The sequence below is a fragment of the Haliotis asinina genome, chromosome 7, assembly GCF_037392515.1.
Source record: "Haliotis asinina isolate JCU_RB_2024 chromosome 7, JCU_Hal_asi_v2, whole genome shotgun sequence".
In the NCBI taxonomy this organism is placed as follows: Eukaryota; Metazoa; Mollusca; class Gastropoda; order Lepetellida; family Haliotidae; genus Haliotis; species Haliotis asinina.
The window spans coordinates 43278373-43305101 of record NC_090286.1 but is presented as its reverse complement, the minus strand read 5'-3'; the positions used below and the strand labels follow the sequence as shown (position 1 = coordinate 43305101).

Sequence of the window (26729 nt, the reverse complement as noted above, 5' to 3'; positions counted from 1 at the left end):
GGAATTTTTAGTTTGTTTATTCCAGTGGCCTTTTCCCGGCAGGATGATATAATAATGCAAAATAAAAAGGAAAGACAGGTTGAAGAGTGCTAGAGTATCCGTAAGTTATCAAGTGATCAATAGTATCTTTTAAAGCTCGAAGCTTACTACGACACTACCACGATACCTTTCCTATGTTGATTGTTGGGCTAAATGTAATTATGATTAATTGAGTAATAGATTTTAATGAAGCACCGATTTGATTATAATATAATTTTAATTAATAATGCACAGAGATGGAATTTCCCCTGTTGTGTTACGAATGGTGGAATTCTGCGCCACAGAGCGTATTTCGAGGATAATCCTCAGGGCAATACATTACTGAGACGTCATGTCTGTTGCAGTGCGGACTTGCGATGAAGCGTGCGTACGTGTGTGTTTAATGGTGCACTCACCCGCTGTGACATCTGTAGATCATCATGTCTAGCCAAACAATGCAACGATCGTTATCATGTATGTAGATAATGTATTGGGATATGGTCAGATGCAATCCCCGTAATATTCCGATCTTACTACCACAGTCATCTGTTGCTTTATGACTTTCATCCAACTCGGATTCCCAGCCAGTTTGGCTGTTGCGTTGTTTTATTACAGTTTACGTCGTGACAGGTTCATGTTTCCTTATTATTGATTTATGCAGTTGTAGACGACAGATGTATGTGAGGCAGGTGTGTCTCACACCATCCCACACCAACAGCCAGCAATCTCGTGTCCACTGTCGCCCCCACGCCCTCCCGTACAAACATACACGCACCGCCAATACATCACCCACTCCACCTGCCCATTCTCAAACACGCCACCCTGCCTGACCATCTGCCCATCCTCCAACACGCCACCCTGACTGTCCGTCTGCTCATTCTACAACACACCACCATGTCCATCTGTACATTTTCCTACACACCACCCTGTTTCCTTCTGCCCATCCTCCAACACACCACCCTGCTTGTCCATCTGCCCATCCCCCAACACACCATCCTGCCTGTCCATTTGTCCATCCTCCAAAACACCACCCTTCCTGACCATCTGCAGATTCTACAACACACCACACTGCCTGACCATCAGCCCATTCTCCAACACACCACCCTGCTCTCCTTCAGCCCATCCTCCAACACACCATATAATGTCCATTCTACAACACACCACCACACACAACACATACTATCTCCATCTCCTCATCCTCCAGCACCGATGTGCTCAGCTGTCGTGTAGCATAGAGCTACATCTCGAAAAATGAAATGAAGGTTAATTCAAAATTTCAAGTTTATACAGTCTTTTGCCCTGCACTTTAGAGGGACAGTGGTATATAACTATACCCCAAATAAATATGCCGCCTTATAATTAAGTACCAGTATCTTAGCAATAAATAATTTACATGGATTGTATACATCACGAAAATTGAATCCTATCTCCTGAGTCAGGTACGAACGATTAATCCAGATTGTATCAACTAACACATGAATGTCTGATTCTGTTTGACTAGGACCCATTCTAGCGCTTTCAGTGTACCCCGCTAGCATGTAATAGTTACATTCCTCATATTCCGTGCCCTGACCATAGACCTGTTTGCGACACATCTGCGACATACAAACCGCTATGTTGTATTATGTTGTATTTCAAATTCATCATTCAAGACTCTCTTCTCCGGACATTTGCGATGATTCCGATTCTATCCACGCTAGAGTTAAGTGCTTCAGCTAAATATCAATGGATTCCTCTGCGATCGACAGTCTACGCCCACTCAAAGTCTAACACAGGACACTTTGTATTGAATCCTATGACTTCAACTATATACCACAGGCTTAAAAGTTCATATTCTAAATGCAGACCGTGAATCGCGATGCCTCTTCGTACTCTTTCCGAAGATCCATCCATCCAAGACTTCCCCCATCTCTCAAACCCTCAAAAACAGTATTTCATAAGTCTGAGGTCTTTGTTCTCCAAATTTGGATTTGATTTTGATGTTATCAGCATTCGAACGTGCAATTCTGAAGCCGCCTATGTATATATCTCGCATCAACATCAGATAGTTTATGTATTCGTCCTTGGTCGGTTCTGTCCTGCTTTGTGACAAGACGTGAATCTCGAGAAGAAACTGATTCACTTTGTCCATAACTCCGCTCTGGAACATTTCCGGTATCGCCCGCCATTCGTTGTCCTCAATATCCACTTTCAGTATATTGATAACCTGAGACATGAAGAAGAACTGATTAATTAGTGTTTTATCTGGAAAAGGAGAAACGGGATCTGAATCTCAGAAAGGATAACTATGAAGTGATTGCATAATGCCATCTAGAAAGTAGTCCAATGTAACACGTCATATTTGGGGTTACACTTTCCTTGTAAAGTATAGATACTAGTACTTTTTAGGGTTGCGTCCCATCCTAGATTGGAACCCACACCCTCAGAGTCAGGCACCTAATCGCTAACACACAAATCAGCCGCCTAACTCGCTAAGCCACCTCGAGTTGCACAAAAATGAAAGTCGTGCAAAACGTAGTCTAGACTGCGGACTTTGTGTACCCCACTGGTAGTGTGTAACGATAGCTCTAAGCCATGGACGCTGTACCAATTAACACTTATCACAGGGCTACATAAAGTGTACAGATGTTCCTTATTTTGGTATCATTTGTTATCGATGTACGGGGTGGTGTGTTGCAGAATGGGTAGATGGAAGGATGGTGTGTTGGAGAATGGCAGATGGATGGGTTGGTGTGTAGGATGATGGTTGGTGTGTAGTCAAAACATTGCAAACACGTGCTCAAACACAGTGTGCTCTGTCGTACAGCGAGCTGTATGACATGGAGACCTGGAAATCGTGGAAATCTCAAATCGAGGCTCTGCCGCTAGAAACGTTTGGCGGTCTGGTACGGAAATGCTATTATATCAATCTCATTGTGCGTTACAGAACTTAACTGAATATGCGTAAAAAACATATAACAGGTGTAACCAGTGAGCCAGATGAATTGTGAATCATTTTACGGCATCATCAAACAGGGACAGCGTGTGACGTCCTAGTTAAAGTCTTGCTGCCTACACAAAACATAGGAATACGGTATTATTAAAGCATAAGCCTAAAATTCATTTGTAAATACCATTGTCTTATGAAACAAGAAATTGGAATTCAGTGTAACCAGAGTTGTTTGTGGTGTCTGTTTTCATTTTCACACGCGGAAATTTGGAGCGGCTTAACAATAGGTCATTGTCTTAACAGGTTAATGTTTCGTATGGCGCGCTGTCTTGATGGATTCTGGAGATGGAGATGGAGATGGATGAGATAGTATGAGGATTTGCAGAGAAAGGGTTGCCGTGCTGGAGTAAGAATGAAATACTGTGTTTGCGGATGGTCTGATTGACGGGGTGGTCTTTTGAAAGATGAGCAGATGGACCGGGTCCTGTACTGGCTGGTAGGGGGAAGAGGAAGTGATTCCATGATGTACGAGGGTTTAGTTTTGAAAGAAAGGCAGAAAGTAAGTTACCAAAAGTCTCCGAATTCACACTTTAGCTACATCGTATACCTAATTACACGAATGGCCTATTCATATATCGATCACCCACCTCAGTATGGAACAATTCGTTCTTGACAGTGGCCAGAGTTCGAACCTTCCAGCCACTCGGTGTTCGGCCATTGTCCGACGACAGCGTGAGAGCATGGATGGTCACGCCCGACTGGCGCTTCAGCCCATCCATTACCTTCATCCTGGGAATAGGAAAGCTGAATTATGTAAGCGCTTATAACTATCATTTATAATGGTAATTTTCGTTGTCTCAGTTATTAATCATGGCAGAATGTAATTCTTTTGAGGTACTGATTGTAAGGTAGCTTGTGTTCTGTGCTACATTTTGACACATACCCCTTCAACACTTGATGTGGATTTAGTTTTGATATCCGGGTGTTTCCTTTGTAAAGAAACCTTTTGGTTACTACATCCGGTTATACCGCCGGTCGCCTAGAGACATTGTCTTCTCTGAAGTCCTCTCAGTTTTCTCTCAAGGAACTTACTTCTTCTGTGGTCATTGAGCAACATGTTTAGCTTGACTTTATCAAGGCTTAAGAATAAAACGCTTCACATATAAATGCGTTCACTGTAAACGAAGATGTGGTTGGCATGGTAGTCTCAGACAGAGAAGCGTCCTTGGAGTGACAAGGCTGACTAACTTATGATTAAGGAGCGTAGGTCAGCAGCGTGTCTATGCCTGTAGGTTCAACACAGAGGTAAACCTCGGGTTTTACTCCCACTTTAAGCTACCCCATCTTGAAGATGGTATACTGTTTACTCACTCACTCACATGTTATTGCGCACTCACCCAAACGTATGAAACGAAATATTGCTATAAATTCATTAATCGATACCATCACTCTATATCTAGGCTAATCTTCATTCCGATATAAACATCAGGCCAACACTTGGTCTCTGATAATATGTAATACTGAAGGAATCCAATTACTGTTTTGTTTACAATAGGAGCATTAAGAACCTAAGGAAAATCTAAGTGTGCTTCATTGGAGGCTTTCGCAATTCAGAAAGGGCTGTTAAAAAGGGAAAATAATATATGGTCCAAGGACTCTGAGACAGTGTAGCTGAATAAATATCAGACACGAAAACTCTTAGGCGGATCTGCCGCCGTCATTCAGTCAAGAGACGCGGGTCAGGACCCTTGTCAGTGTGTAAGTGAGTTTAGTGTCACGTTGCCCTTAGCAATATCCATTTCTGCAAAATCACGGCGAGGCACACAAGAAATGGACATCAAACACTGTACCCATGTTGGGAATCGAACCCGGGTCTTCGGCGTCACGACCGAACGGTTCTACTACTAGGGTACCCCACCGCTTTGCCTTGCTTACAGCATCTATGCATGGTAAGATACTGTATATTCTCAAGAGTGTGCACGCAGACCCCACATACCCTCCCCCCAAGCCCCATCTCAAAACGCTGTACCCGCCCCCATGCGGTACGGTAATCTAAAAGATCAGTCGTCAGGGCGAAGACCCGGATCTCATTCTCCACACTTGTGTTCAATGTGTGATGCCCATTTCTGTTGTCCCCTGCCGTGACAGTGTTGGATTAGTTCTAAAGGCGATGTGAAAAGATACTCACACACGTCAACTGACCTAAACAAGAGCACGGTGAGGAATGGCAATGAAATGATTCTAATAAATAAATAATAAGAAATAAGAACACAGCCCATAAAAAGCTGATCAAACAAAATGTTAAACCGTTAAAAAGGCTTCTGCGTCGTTACAAATGGAATTTCTTCATGCAGTCACGAAGTCTAATATTGCTGAGCTGATCCATAAAATAAGTTTAGTCTCGAGAATATAATTAAGAAAAATAGCTATTTTATGTTTCTCTATTACTGGTCTTCACATATTTACGCTGGTTTGACTGGGCACTCAATTAGACAATTGTCTTGAGAGATAATACATACTAGGAGGCATTTGTATCATACTGCGATAAGCGTTTAATCCACGGTGACTGAGTGTTCTTGATGACGTCTAGTAATTATGACTTCCTCGCGTTTTTTACGACGACGAACATTCCAACTGATTTTTACAGAAGAGCAGACTGTGCTAATGTGTCTGCCAGCTGTCCCAGCATTCACAACTGTGGTCAGTTTGAGGTGACATATTCAACTGGAATTGAGACCAAACCCTTTAGCTGGGATCTGTAGTCTGTAGCTCTCATTTCCTTACAGTCCGACATGAGCAGGAAGCCACTCTACATACTTTGTGTTTCGTGGGTGAGTGCGTTTTACGCTATATTCCAGCTATATGTCGGCGGTCCATAAATAATTGAGACTGGACCAGACAATCCAGTGATAAAAAATATGAGTGTGAGTGAGTGAGCGAGTGAGTTTAGTTTTACGCCGCACTCAGCAATATTCAAGCTATATGGCGGCGGTCTGTAAATAATCGAGTCTGGACCAGACAATCCAGTGACCAACAACATGGGCATCGATCTGCGCACTTGGGAACCGATGACAAGTGTCAACCAAGTCAGCGACGCTGACCACCCGATCCCGTTAGTCGCCTCTTACGACAAGCATAGTCGCCTTTTATGGTAAGCATGGGATGCTGAAGGCCTATTCTATCCCGGGACCTTCACAGGTCTTAAAAATATGAACATCGATCTACGTAACTGGGACACGATGACATGGTCAACCAAGTCAGTGAGCCTGACCACCCAATCCCGTTAGGCGTTAGTTGCATTGTTCGATGGGCATGGGTCGATAAAGACCAATCCTAATCCTGACCTTCACTGGTTACTTGGGTTTATATTTGTATCCAGCATAAACAATGTTACTTTCTTAAAGGTCACATACAACCAAAAAATCAAACGTAATTAAAACACAACTATCACTTATTCATGACATATAATATACATTGCTGCTTGACAAAAAAAAAATATCAAAATTATAAGCGTCCACTCTTGATTCAAAAGTGCAATATTTTGAACTTGGGCTTACTTCCCTCGAAATGAAGCCCTCGGGAGACCGAACCCAGTCCTAGATGTGCACTCAAGTGTAACGACGACTTCCGGTTGGATGGTTCATTTGCTGATATGCTGAGGGCTCATTGTGTGCACAGAAAGATGATAACAGATCCTAGCAGTAAATGTGACTGTCTCGTAATCATATTCATGAACATGAGTTTTAGCCTAAAGTTCAGTAACAAATACTGAGAAATAGTCACTTAGCCTGAACACACGAGATATATATAGATCTAATATGTCATATCAGTTTGAACCAACGCCTAGAAGAAAAGTCTTGACCAATGTAAATTTGAACAGTTAAACTACCAACTCCATTTGAACATGTTGCCTTAAAAGTGCAGTAGTCTTTCGAAAATTGGCCACAGTATTTCAGTGGCAGGCTTAGGGCAAATGAAAAGAGTGCCATTGATGCTTTTGACCTTAGACCAAATAGATGATAATGCATAATACATTATGGGATGTTTCAATGATTTGTGAAGTAATGTTATCATTCGGAACATAAACACGTTTGTTTATCATTTCAGACGCAACATGTTTCCCACGAAGAGAAAAGCAATAAGGAAACGTGTATATTCGAAGATCTAAACACGCTGATTATTACTACCTACTATTTTGAAATAAATCCCAGAAACTAATAAGGATATAATCGAAAGATTATACCCATGACCCCTAATCCACTTTGGTCAAGTTACCATCTTTCAAATTCCTGAATCATCTAAAATGTCTTCATTCATCCTTGTTGCATGCATGCTACATTACGTTCATTATGAAACATCCCCGCTAAACAATTTTACCATTAAGGAGGTTGGATACAAAATATCAAAACATTAAGAAACTATTTTGCATCAAATTTTGTTGAGGAACGTGCCTCGACTCTAATTTTAAAAGTCACAAAAGTCATTTTAAAAGACAGCAAGTCACCAGGGCGTTTGTTTGACAGCATGTGTAAAACGTAATATACCAATAAACGTTTTCTTAAAACCAAAGTGTTTACTTCTATTATTCAATGTGTGTTTTTAATAAACTTAAGCTATTTTACTATTGTTGGATTTGGCACATTAACTAACTTAAAAAACCTAAGAAGTTAGAAAAATATTGATTCATCAATGAAAAGAATATTTTTTTATAATATCAAGATTTTATTCTAAAATGAAGTTTTTGTAAAGTAATTTCCCACTATTATAAATAGTTAATTAAAATTCAAATATGTTACAAGAGGGTATAAACATTATCTAAAATATAATGGTAGTATGTAATGGTAATGGTAGTATGTATGGTTAGTATGGTTAGAAGCAAGATAAAAGGCAATAATATATATTGTCCTACTGTCACATCCCGTCACATGCGATGTCCAACCTCTTTAAAATCACCAGGTGATAGCAAGCAAAGGTTCATAGCCATCCTATATTAATTTCATATAATGGTTTATGATCGGTTTCCTAGAGATCTGGTCACTGATTGCTGTGACAGATTTAGTTTCGTCAAAGAAACTCTTAACAGCATTTGATTAAAAACCAGTTACGGCAACTCATGTTCTTTGAGGGGCAAATGACCATTGAGGATTTGTGACATTTGTGATCCCAATTCCGTTAGTCGCCGCTAACAAACATATTTTCCAACTGATTGTATGAGGCCAATCATCATCTTGACAGCATATCTTGTAACGCATGTAGTAATACTCACTTCGGGTCAAAATAGTGAGTTTCACATCCATATCTCTTAGCAACGTCGTCCTCAAATGAAAAGTCTGAGTCGAATCTGGAAAAAGCAACAAAATTCACTTTTATCTTTATCTTGTGAACCAACTATGAACAGAGACTTTTTCGTCTCAAACTGGTTTGTATGAACTCTGTTGTCAGCCCGGCAGCTTCGAGGCTTCTGTATGTCAAGTGGATCATATGGAAAAGCATTTCCTGGTTTCCCAGTGGCAGTTCCCATTATCCAGCTGGTAATACTGTTCAAACTGGTTATACCGAAGTTACTGACTCAAAAGTACTTATTCAATCACAGTGTTTCTTTCAGACTACGAAATACGTATGTAGTAGTAGTGGTGGTGGTAATATGAGGAGGAGCAAGCAGTATCTGGTCGTATCTATAGTGGTGATGGTAGTAGTAGTAATATGAGGAGGAGCAAGCAGTATCTAGTCGTATCTATAGTGGTGATGGTAGTAGTAGTAATATGAGGAGGAGCAAGCAGTATCTAGTCGTATCTGTAGTGGTGATGGTAGTAGTAGTAATATGAGGATGAGGAAGCAGTATCTACTCGTATCTATAGTGGTGATGGTAGTAGTAGTAATATGAGGATGAGGAAGCAGTATCTAGTCGTATCTATAGTGGTGATGGTAGTAGTAGTAATATGAGGAGGAGCAAGCAGTATCTAGTCGTATCTGTAGTGGTGATGGTAGTAGTAGTAATATGAGGATGAGGAAGCAGTATCTAGTGGTATCTGTAGTGGTGATGGTAGTAGTAGTAATATGAGGAGGAGCAAGCAGTATCTAGTCGTATCTGTAGTGGTGATGGTAGTAGTAGTAATATGAGGAGGAGGAAGCAGTATCTAGTCGTATCTGTAGTGGTGATGGTAGTAGTAGTAATATGAGGATGAGGAAGCAGTATCTAGTGGTATCTGTAGTGGTGATGGTAGTAGTAGTAATATGAGGATGAGGAAGCAGTATCTAGTGGTATCTGTAGTGGTGATGGTAGTAGTAGTAATATCAGGAGGAGCAAGCAGTATCTAGTCGTATCTGTAGTGGTGATGGTAGTAGTAGTAATATGAGGATGAGGAAGCAGTATCTAGTCGTATCTGTAGTGGTGATGGTAGTAGTAGTAATATGAGGATGAGGAAGCAGTATCTAGTCGTATCTGTAGTGGTGATGGTAGTAGTAGAAATATGAGGAGGAGCAAGCAGTATCTAGTCGTATCTGTAGTGGTGATGGTAGTAGTAGTAATATGAGGATGAGGAAGCAGTATCTAGTGGTATCTGTAGTGGTGATGGTAGTAGTAGTAATATGAGGAGGAGCAAGCAGTATCTAGTCGTATCTGTAAAGGTGATGGTAGTAGTAGTAATATGAGGATGAGGAAGCAGTATCTAGTCGTATCTGTAGTGGTGATGGTAGTAGTAGTAATATGAGGATGAGGAAGCAGTATCTAGTGGTATCTGTAGTGGTGATGGTAGTAGTAGTAATATGAGGAGGAGCAAGCAGTATCTAGTCGTATCTGTAGTGGTGATGGTAGTAGTAGTAATATGAGGAGGAGCAAGCAGTATCTAGTCGAATCTATAGTGGTGATGGTAGTAGTAGTAATATGAGGATGAGGAAGCAGTATCTAGTCGTATCTGTAGTGGTGATGGTAGTAGTAGTAATATGAGGAGGAGCAAGCAGTATCTAGTCGTATCTGTAGTGGTGATGTAGTAGTAGTAATATGAGGAGGAGCAAGCAGTATCTAGTCGTATCTATAGTGGTGATGGTAGTAGTAGTAATATGAGGAGGAGCAAGCAGTATCTAGTCGTATCTGTAGTGGTGATGGTAGTAGTAGTAATATGAGGAGGAGCAAGCAGTATCTAGTCGTATCTGTAGTGGTGATGGTAGTAGTAGTAATATGAGGAGGAGCAAGCAGTATCTAGTCGTATCTGTAGTGGTGATGGTAGTAGTAGTAATATGAGGAGGAGCAAGCAGTATCTAGTCGTATCTGTAGTGGTGATGTAGTAGTAGTAGTATGAGGATGAGGAAGCAGTATCTAGTCGTATCTGTAGTGGTGATGGTAGTAGTAGTAATATGAGGAGGAGCAAGCAGTATCTAGTGGTATCTGTAGTGGTGATGGTAGTAGTAGTAATATGAGGAGGAGCAAGCAGTGTCTAGTCGTATCTGTAGTGGTGATGGTAGTAGTAGTAATATGAGGATGAGGAAGCAGTATCTAGTCGTATCTGTAGTGGTGATGGTAGTAGTAGTAATATGAGGATGAGGAAGCAGTATCTAGTGGTATCTGTAGTGGTGATGGTAGTAGTAGTAATATGAGGATGAGGAAGCAGTATCTAGTGGTATCTGTAGTGGTGATGGTAGTAGTAGTAATATGAGGAGGAGCAAGCAGTATCTAGTCGTATCTGTAGTGGTGATGGTAGTAGTAGTAATATGAGGATGAGGAAGCAGTATCTAGTCGTATCTGTAGTGGTGATGGTAGTAGTAGTAATATGAGTAGGAGCAAGCAGTATCTAGTCGTATCTGTAGTGGTGATGGTAGTAGTAGTAATATGAGGAGGAGCAAGCAGTATCTAGTCGTATCTGTAGTGGTGATGGTAGTAGTAGTAATATGAGGATGAGGAAGCAGTATCTAGTGGTATATGTAGTGGTGATGGTAGTAGTAGTAATATGAGGAGGAGCAAGCAGTATCTAGTGGTATCTGTAGTGGTGATGGTAGTAGTAGTAATATGAGGATGAGGAAGCAGTATCTAGTCGTATCTGTAGTGGTGATGGTAGTAGTAGTAATATGAGGAGGAGCAAGCAGTATCTAGTCGTATCTGTAGTGGTGATGGTAGTAGTAGTAATATGAGGAGGAGCAAGCAGTATCTAGTCGTATCTGTAGTGGTGATGGTAGTAGTAGTAATATGAGGAGGAGCAAGCAGTATCTAGTCGTATCTGTAGTGGTGATGGTAGTAGTAGTAATATGAGGAGGAGCAAGCAGTATCTAGTCGTATCTGTAGTGGTGATGTAGTAGTAGTAGTATGAGGAGGAGGAAGCAGTATCTAGTCGTATCTGTAGTGGTGATGGTAGTAGTAGTAATATGAGGAGGAGCAGGCAGTATCTAGTGGTATCTGTAGTGGTGATGGTAGTAGTAGTAATATGAGGATGAGGAAGCAGTATCTAGTCGTATCTGTAGTGGTGATGGTAGTAGTAGTAATATGAGGATGAGGAAGCAGTATCTAGTGGTATCTGTAGTGGTGATGGTAGTAGTAATATGAGGATGAGGAAGCAGTATCTAGTGGTATCTGTAGTGGTGATGGTAGTAGTAGTAATATGAGGAGGAGCAAGCAGCATCTAGTCGTATCTGTAGTGGTGATGGTAGTAGTAGTAATATGAGGATGAGGAAGCAGTATCTAGTCGTATCTGTAGTGGTGATGGTAGTAGTAGTAATATGAGGAGGAGCAAGCAGTATCTAGTCGTATCTGTAGTGGTGATGGTAGTAGTAGTAATATGAGGAGGAGGAAGCAGTATCTAGTCGTATCTGTAGTGGTGATGGTAGTAGTAGTAATATGAGGAGGAGGAAGCAGTATCTAGTGGCATCTGTTGTGGTGATGGTAGTAGTAGTAATATGAGGAGGAGCAAGCAGTATCTAGTCGTATCTGTAGTGGTGATGGTAGTAGTAGTAATATGAGGATGAGGAAGCAGTATCTAGTCGTATCTGTAGTGGTGATGGTAGTAGTAGTAATATGAGGATGAGGAAGCAGTATCTAGTGGTATCTGTAGTGGTGATGGTAGTAGTAGTAATATGAGGAGGAGGAAGCAGTATCTAGTCGTATCTATAGTGGTGATGGTAGTAGTAGTAATATGAGGAGGAGCAAGCAGTATCTAGTCGTATCTGTAGTGGTGATGGTAGTAGTAGTAATATGAGGAGGAGCAAGCAGTATCTAGTCGTATCTCTAGTGGTGATGGTAGTAGTAGTAATATGAGGAGGAGCAAGCAGTATCTAGTCGTATCTGTAGTGGTGATGGTAGTAGTAGTAATATGAGGAGGAGCAAGCAGTATCTAGTCGTATCTGTAGTGGTGATGTAGTAGTAGTAGTATGAGGATGAGGAAGCAGTATCTAGTCGTATCTGTAGTGGTGATGGTAGTAGTAGTAATATGAGGAGGAGCAAGCAGTATCTAGTCGTATCTGTAGTGGTGATGGTAGTAGTTGTAATATGAGGAGGAGCAAGCAGTATCTAGTTGTATCTGTAGTGGTGATGGTAGTAGTAGTAATATGAGGATGAGGAAGCAGTATCTAGTCGTATCTGTAGTGGTGATGGTAGTAGTAGTAATATGAGGATGAGGAAGCAGTATCTAGTCGTATCTGTAGTGGTGATGGTAGTAGTAGTAATATGAGGATGAGGAAGCAGTATCTAGTGGTATCTGTAGTGGTGATGGTAGTAGTAGTAATATGAGGATGAGGAAGCAGTATCTAGTCGTATCTGTAGTGGTGATGGTAGTAGTAGTAATATGAGGAGGAGCAAGCAGTATCTAGTCGTATCTGTAGTGGTGATGGTAGTAGTAGTAATATGAGGAGGAGCAAGCAGTATCTAGTCGTATCTGTAGTGGTGATGGTAGTAGTAGTAATATGAGGAGGAGCAAGCAGTATCTAGTCGTATCTGTAGTGGTGATGGTAGTAGTAGTAATATGAGGATGAGGAAGCAGTATCTAGTGGTATCTGTAGTGGTGATGGTAGTAGTAGTAATATGAGGAGGAGCAAGCAGTATCTAGTCGTATCTGTAGTGGTGATGGTAGTAGTAGTAATATGAGGATGAGGAAGCAGTATCTAGTCGTATCTGTAGTGGTGATGGTAGTAGTAGTAATATGAGGATGAGGAAGCAGTATCTAGTGGTATCTGTAGTGGTGATGGTAGTAGTAGTAATATGAGGATGAGGAAGCAGTATCTAGTCGTATCTGTAGTGGTGATGGTAGTAGTTGTAATATGAGGAGGAGCAAGCAGTATCTAGTCGTATCTGTAGTGGTGATGGTAGTAGTAGTGATATGAGGAGGAGCAAGCAGTATCTAGTCGTATCTATAGTGGTGATGGTAGTAGTAGTAATATGAGGATGAGGAAGCAGTATCTAGTCGTATCTGTAGTGGTGATGGTAGTAGTAGTAATATGAGGAGGAGCAAGCAGTATCTAGTCGTATCTATAGTGGTGATGGTAGTAGTAGTAATATGAGGAGGAGCAAGCAGTATCTAGTCGTATCTGTAGTGGTGATGGTAGTAGTAGTAATATGAGGAGGAGCAAGCAGTATCTAGTCGTATCTGTAGTGGTGATGGTAGTAGTAGTAATATGAGGATGAGGAAGCAGTATCTAGTCGTATCTGTAGTGGTGATGGTAGTAGTAGTAATATGAGGATGAGGAAGCAGTATCTAGTGGTATCTGTAGTGGTGATGGTAGTAGTAGTAATATGAGGAGGAGCAAGCAGTATCTAGTCGTATCTGTAGTGGTGATGGTAGTAGTAGTAATATGAGGAGGAGCAAGCAGTATCTAGTCGTATCTCTAGTGGTGATGGTAGTAGTAGTAATATGAGGAGGAGCAAGCAGTATCTAGTCGTATCTATAGTGGTGATGGTAGTAGTAGTAATATGAGGAGGAGCAAGCAGTATCTAGTCGTATCTGTAGTGGTGATGGTAGTAGTAGTAATATGAGGAGGAGCAAGCAGTATCTAGTCGTATCTCTAGTGGTGATGGTAGTAGTAGTAATATGAGGAGGAGCAAGCAGTATCTAGTCGTATCTGTAGTGGTGATGGTAGTAGTAGTAATATGAGGAGGAGCAAGCAGTATCTAGTCGTATCTGTAGTGGTGATGTAGTAGTAGTAGTATGAGGATGAGGAAGCAGTATCTAGTCGTATCTGTAGTGGTGATGGTAGTAGTAGTAATATGAGGAGGAGCAAGCAGTATCTAGTCGTATCTGTAGTGGTGATGGTAGTAGTTGTAATATGAGGAGGAGCAAGCAGTATCTAGTTGTATCTGTAGTGGTGATGGTAGTAGTAGTAATATGAGGATGAGGAAGCAGTATCTAGTCGTATCTGTAGTGGTGATGGTAGTAGTAGTAATATGAGGATGAGGAAGCAGTATCTAGTGGTATCTGTAGTGGTGATGGTAGTAGTAGTAATATGAGGATGAGGAAGCAGTATCTAGTGGTATCTGTAGTGGTGATGGTAGTAGTAGTAATATGAGGATGAGGAAGCAGTATCTAGTCGTATCTGTAGTGGTGATGGTAGTAGTAGTAATATGAGGAGGAGCAAGCAGTATCTAGTCGTATCTGTAGTGGTGATGGTAGTAGTAGTAATATGAGGAGGAGCAAGCAGTATCTAGTCGTATCTGTAGTGGTGATGGTAGTAGTAGTAATATGAGGAGGAGCAAGCAGTATCTAGTCGTATCTGTAGTGGTGATGGTAGTAGTAGTAATATGAGGAGGAGCAAGCAGTATCTAGTCGTATCTCTAGTGGTGATGGTAGTAGTAGTAATATGAGGAGGAGCAAGCAGTATCTAGTCGTATCTATAGTGGTGATGGTAGTAGTAGTAATATGAGGAGGAGCAAGCAGTATCTAGTCGTATCTGTAGTGGTGATGGTAGTAGTAGTAGTATGAGGAGGAGCAAGCAGTATCTAGTCGTATCTCTAGTGGTGATGGTAGTAGTAGTAATATGAGGAGGAGCAAGCAGTATCTAGTCGTATCTGTAGTGGTGATGGTAGTAGTAGTAATATGAGGAGGAGCAAGCAGTATCTAGTCGTATCTGTAGTGGTGATGTAGTAGTAGTAGTATGAGGATGAGGAAGCAGTATCTAGTCGTATCTGTAGTGGTGATGGTAGTAGTAGTAATATGAGGAGGAGCAAGCAGTATCTAGTCGTATCTGTAGTGGTGATGGTAGTAGTTGTAATATGAGGAGGAGCAAGCAGTATCTAGTTGTATCTGTAGTGGTGATGGTAGTAGTAGTAATATGAGGATGAGGAAGCAGTATCTAGTCGTATCTGTAGTGGTGATGGTAGTAGTAGTAATATGAGGATGAGGAAGCAGTATCTAGTGGTATCTGTAGTGGTGATGGTAGTAGTAGTAATATGAGGATGAGGAAGCAGTATCTAGTGGTATCTGTAGTGGTGATGGTAGTAGTAGTAATATGAGGATGAGGAAGCAGTATCTAGTCGTATCTGTAGTGGTGATGGTAGTAGTAGTAATATGAGGAGGAGCAAGCAGTATCTAGTCGTATCTGTAGTGGTGATGGTAGTAGTAGTAATATGAGGAGGAGCAAGCAGTATCTAGTCGTATCTGTAGTGGTGATGGTAGTAGTAGTAATATGAGGAGGAGCAAGCAGTATCTAGTCGTATCTGTAGTGGTGATGGTAGTAGTAGTAATATGAGGATGAGGAAGCAGTATCTAGTGGTATCTGTAGTGGTGATGGTAGTAGTAGTAATATGAGGAGGAGCAAGCAGTATCTAGTCGTATCTGTAGTGGTGATGGCAGTAGTAGTAATATGAGGATGAGGAAGCAGTATCTAGTCGTATCTGTAGTGGTGATGGTAGTAGTAGTAATATGAGGATGAGGAAGCAGTATCTAGTGGTATCTGTAGTGGTGATGGTAGTAGTAGTAATATGAGGATGAGGAAGCAGTATCTAGTGGTATCTGTAGTGGTGATGGTAGTAGTAGTAATATGAGGAGGAGCAAGCAGTATCTAGTCGTATCTGTAGTGGTGATGGTAGTAGTAGTAATATGAGGATGAGGAAGCAGTATCTAGTCGTATCTGTAGTGGTGATGGTAGTAGTTGTAATATGAGGAGGAGCAAGCAGTATCTAGTCGTATCTGTAGTGGTGATGGTAGTAGTAGTGATATGAGGAGGAGCAAGCAGTATCTAGTCGTATCTATAGTGGTGATGGTAGTAGTAGTAATATGAGGATGAGGAAGCAGTATCTAGTCGTATCTGTAGTGGTGATGGTAGTAGTAGTAATATGAGGAGGAGCAAGCAGTATCTAGTCGTATCTATAGTGGTGATGGTAGTAGTAGTAATATGAGGAGGAGCAAGCAGTATCTAGTCGTATCTGTAGTGGTGATGGTAGTAGTAGTAATATGAGGAGGAGCAAGCAGTATCTAGTCGTATCTGTAGTGGTGATGGTAGTAGTAGTAATATGAGGAGGAGCAAGCAGTATCTAGTCGTATCTGTAGTGGTGATGTAGTAGTTGTAGTATGAGGATGAGGAAGCAGTATCTAGTCGTATCTGTAGTGGTGATGGTAGTAGTAGTAATATGAGGAGGAGCAAGCAGTATCTAGTGGTATCTGTAGTGGTGATGGTAGTAGTAGTAATATGAGGAGGAGCAAGCAGTATCTAGTCGAATCTGTAGTGGTGATGGTAGTAGTAGTAATATGAGGAGGAGCAGGCAGTATCTAGTCGTATGTCTAGTGGTGATGGTAGTAGTAGTAATATGAGGATGAGGAAGCAGTATCTAGTCGTATCTGTAGTGGTGATGGTAGTAGTAGTAATATGAGGAGGAGCAAGCAGTATCTAGTCGTATCTGTAGTGGTGATGGTAGTAGTAGTAATATGAGGAGGAGCAAGCAGTATCTAGTCGTATCTATAGTGGTGATGGTAGTAGTAGTAATATGAGGAGGAGCAAGCAGTATCTAGTCGTATCTGTAGTGGTGATGGTAGTAGTAGTAATATGAGGAGGAGCAAGCAGTATCTAGTCGTATCTGTAGTGGTGATGGTAGTAGAAGTAATATGAGGAGGAGCAAGCAGTATCTAGTCGTATCTGTAGTGGTGATGGTAGTAGTAGTAATATGAGGAGGAGCAAGCAGTATCTAGTCGTATCTGTAGTGGTGATGTAGTAGTTGTAGTATGAGGATGAGGAAGCAGTATCTAGTCGTATCTGTAGTGGTGATGGTAGTAGTAGTAATATGAGGAGGAGCAAGCAGTATCTAGTGGTATCTGTAGTGGTGATGGTAGTAGTAGTAATATGAGGAGGAGCAAGCAGTATCTAGTCGAATCTGTAGTGGTGATGGTAGTAGTAGTAATATGAGGAGGAGCAGGCAGTATCTAGTCGTATGTCTAGTGGTGATGGTAGTAGTAGTAATATGAGGATGAGGAAGCAGTATCTAGTCGTATCTGTAGTGGTGATGGTAGTAGTAGTAATATGAGGAGGAGCAAGCAGTATCTAGTCGTATCTGTAGTGGTGATGGTAGTAGTAGTAATATGAGGAGGAGCAAGCAGTATCTAGTCGTATCTATAGTGGTGATGGTAGTAGTAGTAATATGAGGAGGAGCAAGCAGTATCTAGTCGTATCTGTAGTGGTGATGGTAGTAGTAGTAATATGAGGAGGAGCAAGCAGTATCTAGTCGTATCTGTAGTGGTGATGGTAGTAGAAGTAATATGAGGAGGAGCAAGCAGTATCTAGTCGTATCTGTAGTGGTGATGGTAGTAGTAGTAATATGAGGAGGAGCAAGCAGTATCTAGTCGTATCTGTAGTGGTGATGGTAGTAGTAGTAATATGAGGAGGAGCAAGCAGTATCTAGTCGTATCTCTAGTGGTGATGGTAGTAGTAGTAATATGAGGAGGAGCAAGCAGTATCTAGTCGTATCTGTAGTGGTGATGGTAGTAGTAGTAATATGAGGAGGAGCAAGCAGTATCTAGTCGTATCTGTAGTGGTGATGGCGTAGGTAGTAGACAAAGTACCAGTTGTTGATGATGTCTGTTATTAAATACCTAACACTCTTGCATAGAGAGTATGTACACTTACCCAAACGAGTACATCAAACAGGGTCGTTCTGTGCGGTACCCGTCTGCATGACACACGTCCCACCCGCCATGCCCCCTCCTCCCCATGTGGGCGATTATAGCACACTTCGTCTGTAGCACGATGACATAGCTGAAAACAACACGTGGGAGACTGAAATTCACAATCACCTGGCATCGCATAAATAATCATCAATAAACCAGCTTAAAGTTTAAAGGTCACATGCAACCAAAAAATCAAACATAATTAAAATACATTTATCACTTATTCATGACATATAATATACATTGCTGCTTTTGAAAAAACAAATAAACAAAATTATAAGCGTACAATCGCGATTCAAAAGTGCAATATTTTGTATTTGGGCTTACTTCCCCCGAAACGAAGCCCTCGAGAGACCGAACCCAGTCTTAGCACCTGGATGTGCACTCAAGTGTAACGACGGATTCTGATTGGCTGTTTCATTTGCTGATCTGCTGAGGGTTCATTGTGTGTACAGACAGATTATCTGTTTGATGGGCATTTCAGAAGTATAGCGATTCACAAGAAAGTAAGATTCTTTATGGATAACAACTTCTTTTTGACTTGATGCGTCGTTTCAGTATGGATTCATATACTGTTGTCAAACAAAATCATACCCACTAAAACAAGTCGTTATCCATGAAGAATGTATATAGAGATGTTGGGTTTTGAAAATACATGTTCTCCGAATTTGCGCTCGATCCAATCAAAAATGAGATCAGTAGAGATGGTAAACTACTGCGTGGCTGGAATCTGTCATTCGTCCAAGTACAAGGCAGGACTTGAAAGTGACAAGAGTTTGCACCAGTTTCCGTCAGATCCAGTCATCCGAAAAAAGTGAATGTAGTTTGTTTGCAACCCCTAGACATAAAAACATGTCATGTGTATCACACGTGCCTAATTACATAATGTGGCAGAGACGGTACTCGGGTGCACGAGCCATAAATCAACTTATTTTCTTTATGTCGTATAGTCTGACAGGTGTTAAGTTCAAATTACACGTGGTCAATGATTGAAGCTGTGTACTGCATGTTGTCTTTAGCAGACAGGCAGACAGACATATAGGTGTGAATAAACCAGACACTGAGCTCTGTGACAGAGACTGCTTACCACAATCAACCAGCTTTTTTTACGTAACGAGTAGATCATTTACTTGTTTGTGTACACAACCAACATTAGACTACTGCTCACGACCTCAGACGCTGGGCATGCATACTGTTTCAAGCTCCGCGAACCTATTCACTGCGCATGCGTTATGGACGCAGCGCAGCACAGCTGTTGAAACCAGTTTTCCCCCCAGCGCTGGGGGGAATTTAGTGAAACGTTGAACTCCGATTTCGCGGGCTTTTTTTCATCGCGTTTTTTTCAACTTTATAGGTTGAATTGGCATTTTTTATGATTTGTTTCGGTAAGTGCAAACCGAAAGGTACCAGAATCTGCAAAGTTGTGTTTTACGTTGCATGTGACCTTTAATGTTTCAGAGGATATATATATTATTCTGTAACAAATCTTGTTTTCCAGGCCTGTTCATCCACTTTAGATTTTACGATCACGTCAATGACTCTGTTCTGACGAAACACGCTGACCATGGGCTTTACTCGGATGGTGATTACAATGATGATTTACAGAGTTACGCCCCTTGTACAGAAACTTGTAATTTTGTCTTCAGCTTTGCTTTGGATTCGATTTTGAGCCCATTTTCTGTGATTCTGTCAGTGCTTTAAAAGAAATTCGGACTTCTCAACAAGGCAAGACTTGAACACTATTATGCTCGACATTTTGGATGAATTAAGTAAAAATCTCTTAGATGTTAAATTTTCATGGGTACCAACTCATTTTGGTCAATTTGGAAATGGAAAAGCTGATAATTAGGTTTTCATACTTCAGTACAGGATGGGACAATACTGCCCTCTCCTGCAGAATTATGCACCGAAAGTAAGATCCATGCTCAAAACGAAATGGCAAGAGATGGTCCTCATCCTAATAAGGTCGGAATATCTGTGACATCATGCCTTTTGTACCTAAACCCAAATTATACAGAAGCACCCTTAGAGGAGATATTCTTTAAAGCTGACTTCGTCTTGGGTATTGTGGCCTTGGTACATATTCAAATATTATTAATAAGGATGTTTCTGCAAATTGCACAGTGTGCAATCGGCTAGATTAGGTGGTTCACTATTCTATGCACTGTCAAAACTATGTGAATCAGGCGATGGTGGAATCTCTATCAGATGAGCCACGACCTGACAAATGACCCCAATTTGCATATATGGGAACGCCCTCCAGAACATTCTATTTGAAACAAGTGGAAAACAGGTTGTCGTCTAAATATTGAAAAAATCAATTTCCTCGTGCGAATCGTGTCGTGATGGTGTCTTGCTGAAATCTCTCTACAAGACACGTGTTAAACAGTAGAGGTATTGATTTCACGCCACGGTCAGCATGTATTGCACGTGCTTAATCGCCAATCTACCTGTATCAATCAAGTGTAGGTAGGTAGGTAGGTAGGTAAGGTTTTAGGGCGACCTTGGTCCTTAAAAGACCTATATGCGCCCAACACTTAACAAACAGTTACATTCTTGTCCAGTTAAATTACGTCGTACTTATCCGTTTTGACGAGGAAGTCTAATACAGCTCTTTGTATGCAACCATACATTAAATTATCGCCAAGTATTGCGTTCAGCGTAAAAATAGTTTTGGTTTTATTAAGCACAATGTCTCTAAGAGCCTTGCGTGGGTTTTCATGAGCTGGACATTCAATGAGGTAGTGCTGAACTGTTTCTGGGCAGTGTAAGCTACAGCTTTCACACATAGGAGAGATGTCTTTATCTAAAATGCTTTTATATGCCTTTAATCCACAGTGTCCTAGCCTGAGGCGAGTTAAAACAACTTCATCTCTGCGGCAACGCCTACGGATTTTAGAATGTTTGTTTACTGCAGGATAACAATCAAGTGTATTCGTCCAGATAACTAGCCCCGCCTGCTTGTCACAAACGCGTTCGCTACGCTGGCTCGTCTAATACTTGTCAAGCAGTACATCTCTCAATATTGACACCTCACTGGCTGGGCTGTTTTGCTCATGGAATATCACAAGCAATGGCGTTCATATTATCATTCTTGTTTAAATTAAATCGTGTGGCAGCTTTAATTTACTACGTTATAAAAGTTTATAATAACTAACCAAACCTTTTATGACGGACAAGGTTTAAAAGTGTCCTGTTGCCCGAACACCTATTACACTTTTAAGTATTTATCTATTCATCGCCTTCGCATAAACTGACAAACCAATCATTTCAGTCTAGCTTTAGTTTAACGCCTAGCTCAGCTTACGACTTGAAGTAATTCGGTAAAAGAACCCTTCAGAATTGTTTTCTAAGTTCACAGGCAGCTAGTCTCTAAATACATATTGAAGACACAGAGTATGAACTCAGCCATGCTCTGTAACAACATCTCTTTACATATGATATATTGGGGAAATAACCTTGAAGCACCGTAGCCCCACGATTTGATCATTCTTTTAGATTCAAATTAAATTGATCTCATATCCCCAATGGGGTTTCCAGTCGTTCTTCGGGGTGGATGCCCCGTCTGCAGTTGGGCGACACAGAATTATTCATTCACGTATGGACGGCTTCGAAGAAAGATATTCAACGTCATAATTTTAGTTCTTTTTGTAGAAACCTCTAATTTTCTACAGGGTTTGTTTGTTTGTTTGTTTGTTTGTTTGTTTGTGCGACCTTTTGATTTGATTTTTTTCTTTTGTTATGTTACCTTGACGGGCAGTCCTCCCGACTACCACAAACAGGTGAACACATTATAATATGTCTGTGTCCATTTTTCTCAACTAAGATTATCTAATACATAACTCGGAAAGTCAACGGCTTAATAAAGTTATTTCTGGTTCCTGTTTTATTTGTGAAAATGCCTTTCTACAAAGGCTTCCGGCAGAGTACTCATGCTTCTCCTGTCAAGCGCTTCCTGTACGTATGTAGAAATATATTTATCATAATGATATAATTCAATTCCTATGTTGCAGTTTGTAATACGTTCGTCGTTACTTTCATTCCGATAAAATAATTTAATATAAACGATTTTTTTAATTCTTACTTGTGAAACGTGGACTCTATTCGCGCGTGACTCCACGTGTTGAGGGTGGCTCTATCGGGGAGCGCTGCGTCCACTATCCCGGCAGCTCCAGGCGGAACAACGTTGTTAACCTTCGGGGCAAATTCTTGTTTTCTCTTCAGAGCGGCAATCTTTTCTTTGTCATCACTGATTATCCTTGCAACTTCATTTTTATGCATCTCGGGCTCTCGATTAATTTCTTTCACTGGTTGCTTCTCCTTTTCAAACTCAAAGTTATTTTTCACATCCTTAACTTCGTCCTTGACCTCAGGAACTTTGTTTTCGACTTTGACCTCAGGAACTTTGTTTTCATCCTTGTTCTCAATGATTTCGGGAATATTACCAGGGTGCACTGGTTTGGGTACATCTTGAATGTCCTGTTCCTGGTGATCTATGTCAATAACGTCATCCACTTTGACAACATTCCCTAGATGTTTATTTGTATCAATATGTGCTTCGACCTTCACCTCCTCCGCATTATTCACAGGGGGCTCTCTGTCCTGATTGAGTTCTCCAAAGTCTTCAGGCTCACGAAATGGTCGCCTTACACGGATCTTTCCATTGCCAACAGACAGTTCATTTCCTCCGTGTGTATCCCAGAATCCACCACCCTGCTTGATGACCTCTGAACTAACTCCACCGGTGCCAATTTGCTGTAAGAAAGGAAAGACTACACTGGAATATACTCATACAGCTTTGTGTTGACACACCTTTTCGGTTAATTAGACACAAGTGATGATTATTGGTAATTTGCAACTGTTATACAACACAAACAACAAACCAGCAACTCGACAGTTTCAGCTACAGAAAGGCAGCGGTAAGGGAACTGATGTTTAATGATGTACCCTTGGGAACAATAAAAACAAAAAAAATCTGAACCGATGCAATGGTGACAGTACGTTTGGACAAACCTAGAAATATATTCACTGGTATACTGGAATCTGGTATTCGAACTCACGAGCATGGATTTCCGGCACGCACAAGGGACGCAACTCCTCACGACGAAAGTGCACGCTTTAGAAAAGACGTCTCCACTTTGTTCAGCTCCATGTGCGCTTGTACCAGGATCAACACAAGCCAGGGCATATGGGTTAAAGCGTTCGCTTGGCTCACTGAGGGACTGGATTAATTGACTCACGTGAGTCCCTGCTGCGATGTTACTTGAATATCACTTACGACGTAAAACTATATCCACTCAATATCAGCACAATCCATATTTGGCAAACACGTTAACGTCTGAGATTTGCTTGTAATGCGGGTTCTTATCGCGAAGAAATGCTTTTCTCAGCGGCGTTAAACCAGTCTCTCTGTCTCAAACTCAATGTGAAAACGACTTCCCAGCATTAGTCTTTGTTACTCATTCAAAATAGGTTCATATCCAAGTGTATATTTTGTTTAACACCGTGCGCAGAATTATGCAAAGGTGCGTGCGTTTGCGTTTGCGTTTGCGTTTGCGTTTGCGTGTATGTGTTATTTAACATCGCATACAGGAATACTTCTTATTTGTTTGTTTAACACCGTACGCAGGAACATGCCATGTATATATAGGGGCAGACTGTTTATAATTTGGTCCGGACAAGTCTGTAGGGTGATTCGGCTTTGAAGATCCGGGTTAGAATTTGTCTTAGTAACCCATGCTTGCCGCAAGAAGTCACGGGATCGAGTGGACAAGCTCGCTGGCTTGGTTGACACGTTACCATATCCCATTTATATAGATAGATCGATTGTGTCGTTCATCACAGGATTGTCTGGTCGAGATTCGATTGTTTACAGATCGCCGCCATGTAGCTGGAATATTACTGTGTGCGGCGTAAAAGGTCATATTATAAAAGTAACCTCTCTCACTTACTCATTAGGGTTATTCAGTGCCTGATGTCCTAAGCATCTATCAATTATTTGGGAGAGAATGACTTCATACAACAAGCCTGGTGCGTTGCAGAAGATCAGTTGTTTCAACGTTTAGTTATATGTCGCCCCAATCACTTATAAAAGCGCTTATGAATAATGGCCGCAACGTGATCACCTTCAAAGCATCCATATAAACGTCCAACTGACAGTTGAACATAATGGAAAGTCTCCTGCATATACGTGGGTCAGTCCTACTCCTCACTGACACATATTACTGGAGATAGCACACGCGTGACTTTTACGCCGCTTTTAGCAATATTTCCCTGTGGAGTCTACACACACTGGCTTCACACATTGTACTCATGTGGGGAATCGAACCTGGGCCTTCCAGCGAACGCTTTAACCACTAGGTTACCACACTTCCCCATACTAGGCAGTGGGTATGTGTATTTGTAGATGGAGCCGTGTAGTAACTGTCCTCAATGTTAGGAGTATGGATTAACGGGGTCCAAACTAAACATGTCTTACTCAGACAACTCAAGTACGCGAAGATTCGCCTGGGGTCTTTTTGTATTGATCTTGGCATCAGTGCTTATTTCCCAAAGACATTCCTATCATGTAAATATACACACACTATCATATAATATGACGTAGTTATTACTAGCGTTAGATGGAGCAGGTATAATCCACTGGAGTACAGACTTCCCAGATCCGAGTCACAGCAATACCCTTGAGTTGATCCGACGATCCTCCGTTCTAATCTCGATTCACTGTGAATATTATTCTGTATTGGTGAAAATGTAGGTGTCAGTCCATTCCTATATGGAAATGGAGATCCACCCTGAGGGATTTGTCTGAGTTATGAGATTTGACATAATATCTTTTTTGTGAAATATTGTTTAAAAATGTAAGCAATAGCTGCTTGTATTCTGCATCTATTTTGAAGGAGTCACCCCCGAGAGCTGCTCGATGAATGTCTTCCGCTGCTGTTGTTACACATGACCCAAGTTCGATCCAAAACGGTCCATGAAATGCAATATTTACCATCATTTATAATTTCTTGGGGTCCTGAAAAGTATTCTATCAATTATTATGATACTTTAAGATATAATCCGCTCAATACCACGGAGGGGGACACCAGAAACGGGGTTCACACGAACCGTTCACGCAGTTTACTAATATTTGGAATAGACCTGGCATTAGACGGTTAAACCAATGATGTACCTCACTGGCCCTCATTTTGAAACTACGCTCGTTTTAAAATTAATATAGAACAAAAGATAACTTTTTTAATGTTTGTTTTGGTTGGGGTTTTTTCATCTTGTCGTTTGACATGAATCAAATTTGGGTAACACGCCTAGCATGCCTTAATTTTCATAATGCGTTAAACGTTATTTTCTAAACTGTAACAAACATATAATAACATTCAAAAGTACTTAAATGTTTGTCTCAAACCATTTTAACATATGTCGCCAGAGCTGAGGTCTATTTTACAGGTCCTCAAAACATACTGCGCCGATTCGACAACTGGCGACAGGTGTTCCTCCAGTTTAAAATCATTCCCTTAAGTGTAAAACAAAATATGAACCATATAGTTGGTTCAGTTCAGTGCAACTAGCAATCCTGAAAAACAAAGGTACGTTTAAAACAATACAATAACAGGGTAGATTTGTCTGACTGTCTGTACTGTTAGTACAAAACCATTTACTCGTTCGAAAATAGGATTGAGCAACAGAGGGAATGTTCCCAGTCTTAAATAAGCGAGCTGGTAGTCTATGGTCCCTTTACAAGGTCTTTGTTGTGCAACCCTGATTGCGCTATAACTGTGCTTTAAATAAAGTTGTAAACATCTTTGATACTGACTCTAACCCAGGTGAAAGAATTGAACCATTGTTCCAGGTGTTTTGATATCAGCCTGCTGTCACCCACCACGGCTTTTGGAATGATGTATCTTCAACACTGCGTGCCTAAGTATCGACATTGTGTGGAGCTTTAGGCAGCAGATGTCACCATTGTTGAAAGGCGAAATTATGGATTACTGTTAGAGAATTCATGATCAAGGAAGTGTGTGTTCTCAGCTATCAGCGTTCATGAAAGCAGACATCGTGAAACAAAAATTTAACTTGCATGTATATTTGTATGTATATAACCTTGTGTTATTTGAAATAACGGGAAGACCTTCAATCATTTTTCTGTATGTTTGACTATGATTATGAATTGGTGTTAACTTCTGTAGTTATGTATTTAATATTATGTTTGTATTCACACTCATATATACATTTTGAAAGAGTTATGGACTTAAAATAGTAATATTATTAACGATGGCATGGTTTAAATCTACGGTAATGTATTATATACTTGTATAATTTCTGGTTATCAGAATAGATTCAAACAACCCGTCAATATCAAACTGAGTAACACAATTGTAATAAAACATTGTTTCTTCATGTCTATCACAAAATTAAGCCATAATATTAATTTTATTGAACAGCGTATATCAAATATTAATCATATGGACATTGACGGTCGCGTTAACCCGAGGTACGCTTACCGAAATGTGTTCCATTATCGTCTGTCTCAAAGCCATGTTTTGTCTCTGGGTGTAGATGATGTACGCAACAGCTCCTACAACTATCAGTGTCCATACTAGACAGGTTTTCTTCCTGTACCACGGAGTGACTCCTCGGCACATCCTCATCACTCCCATGGGCTCCTCAGTCATTCAAAATGGCGAGAGAGAATTCGCACGTTGTGTGTGTTGTTC

At 40.9% G+C, this 26729-nt stretch overlaps 1 protein-coding gene across 1 annotated transcript; it reads right to left on the bottom strand.

The window, feature by feature from the left end:
* Window positions 1-1285: 1285 nt before the first annotated feature.
* On the bottom strand, window positions 1286-26729 carry LOC137291093 (uncharacterized). Its single transcript, XM_067822375.1, has 6 exons — window positions 26517-26729; window positions 22100-22770; window positions 17975-18103; window positions 8214-8288; window positions 3595-3736; window positions 1286-2224 (listed from the first exon to the last, which is right to left on the bottom strand). The coding sequence occupies exons 1-6, from the start codon at window positions 26685-26687 to the stop codon at window positions 1931-1933; spliced, it is 1482 nt and encodes a 493-aa protein (XP_067678476.1). The 5' UTR covers window positions 26688-26729; the 3' UTR covers window positions 1286-1930.

Bases quoted from the DNA above. Each gene is read 5' to 3' on its own strand.
- LOC137291093 (XM_067822375.1), bottom strand. From the start codon at position 26,687: ATGACTGAGGAGCCCATGGGAGTGATGAGGATGTGCCGAGGAGTCACT. The intron at 18,104-22,099 runs GTAAGAATTAAA...TGTTGTTTTCAG, and splicing joins ATAGAGTCCACGTTTCACAA to CTATGTCATCGTGCTACAGA. The intron at 3,737-8,213 runs GTGAGTATTACT...TCCTATTCCCAG, and splicing joins ACTCACTATTTTGACCCGAA to GATGAAGGTAATGGATGGGC.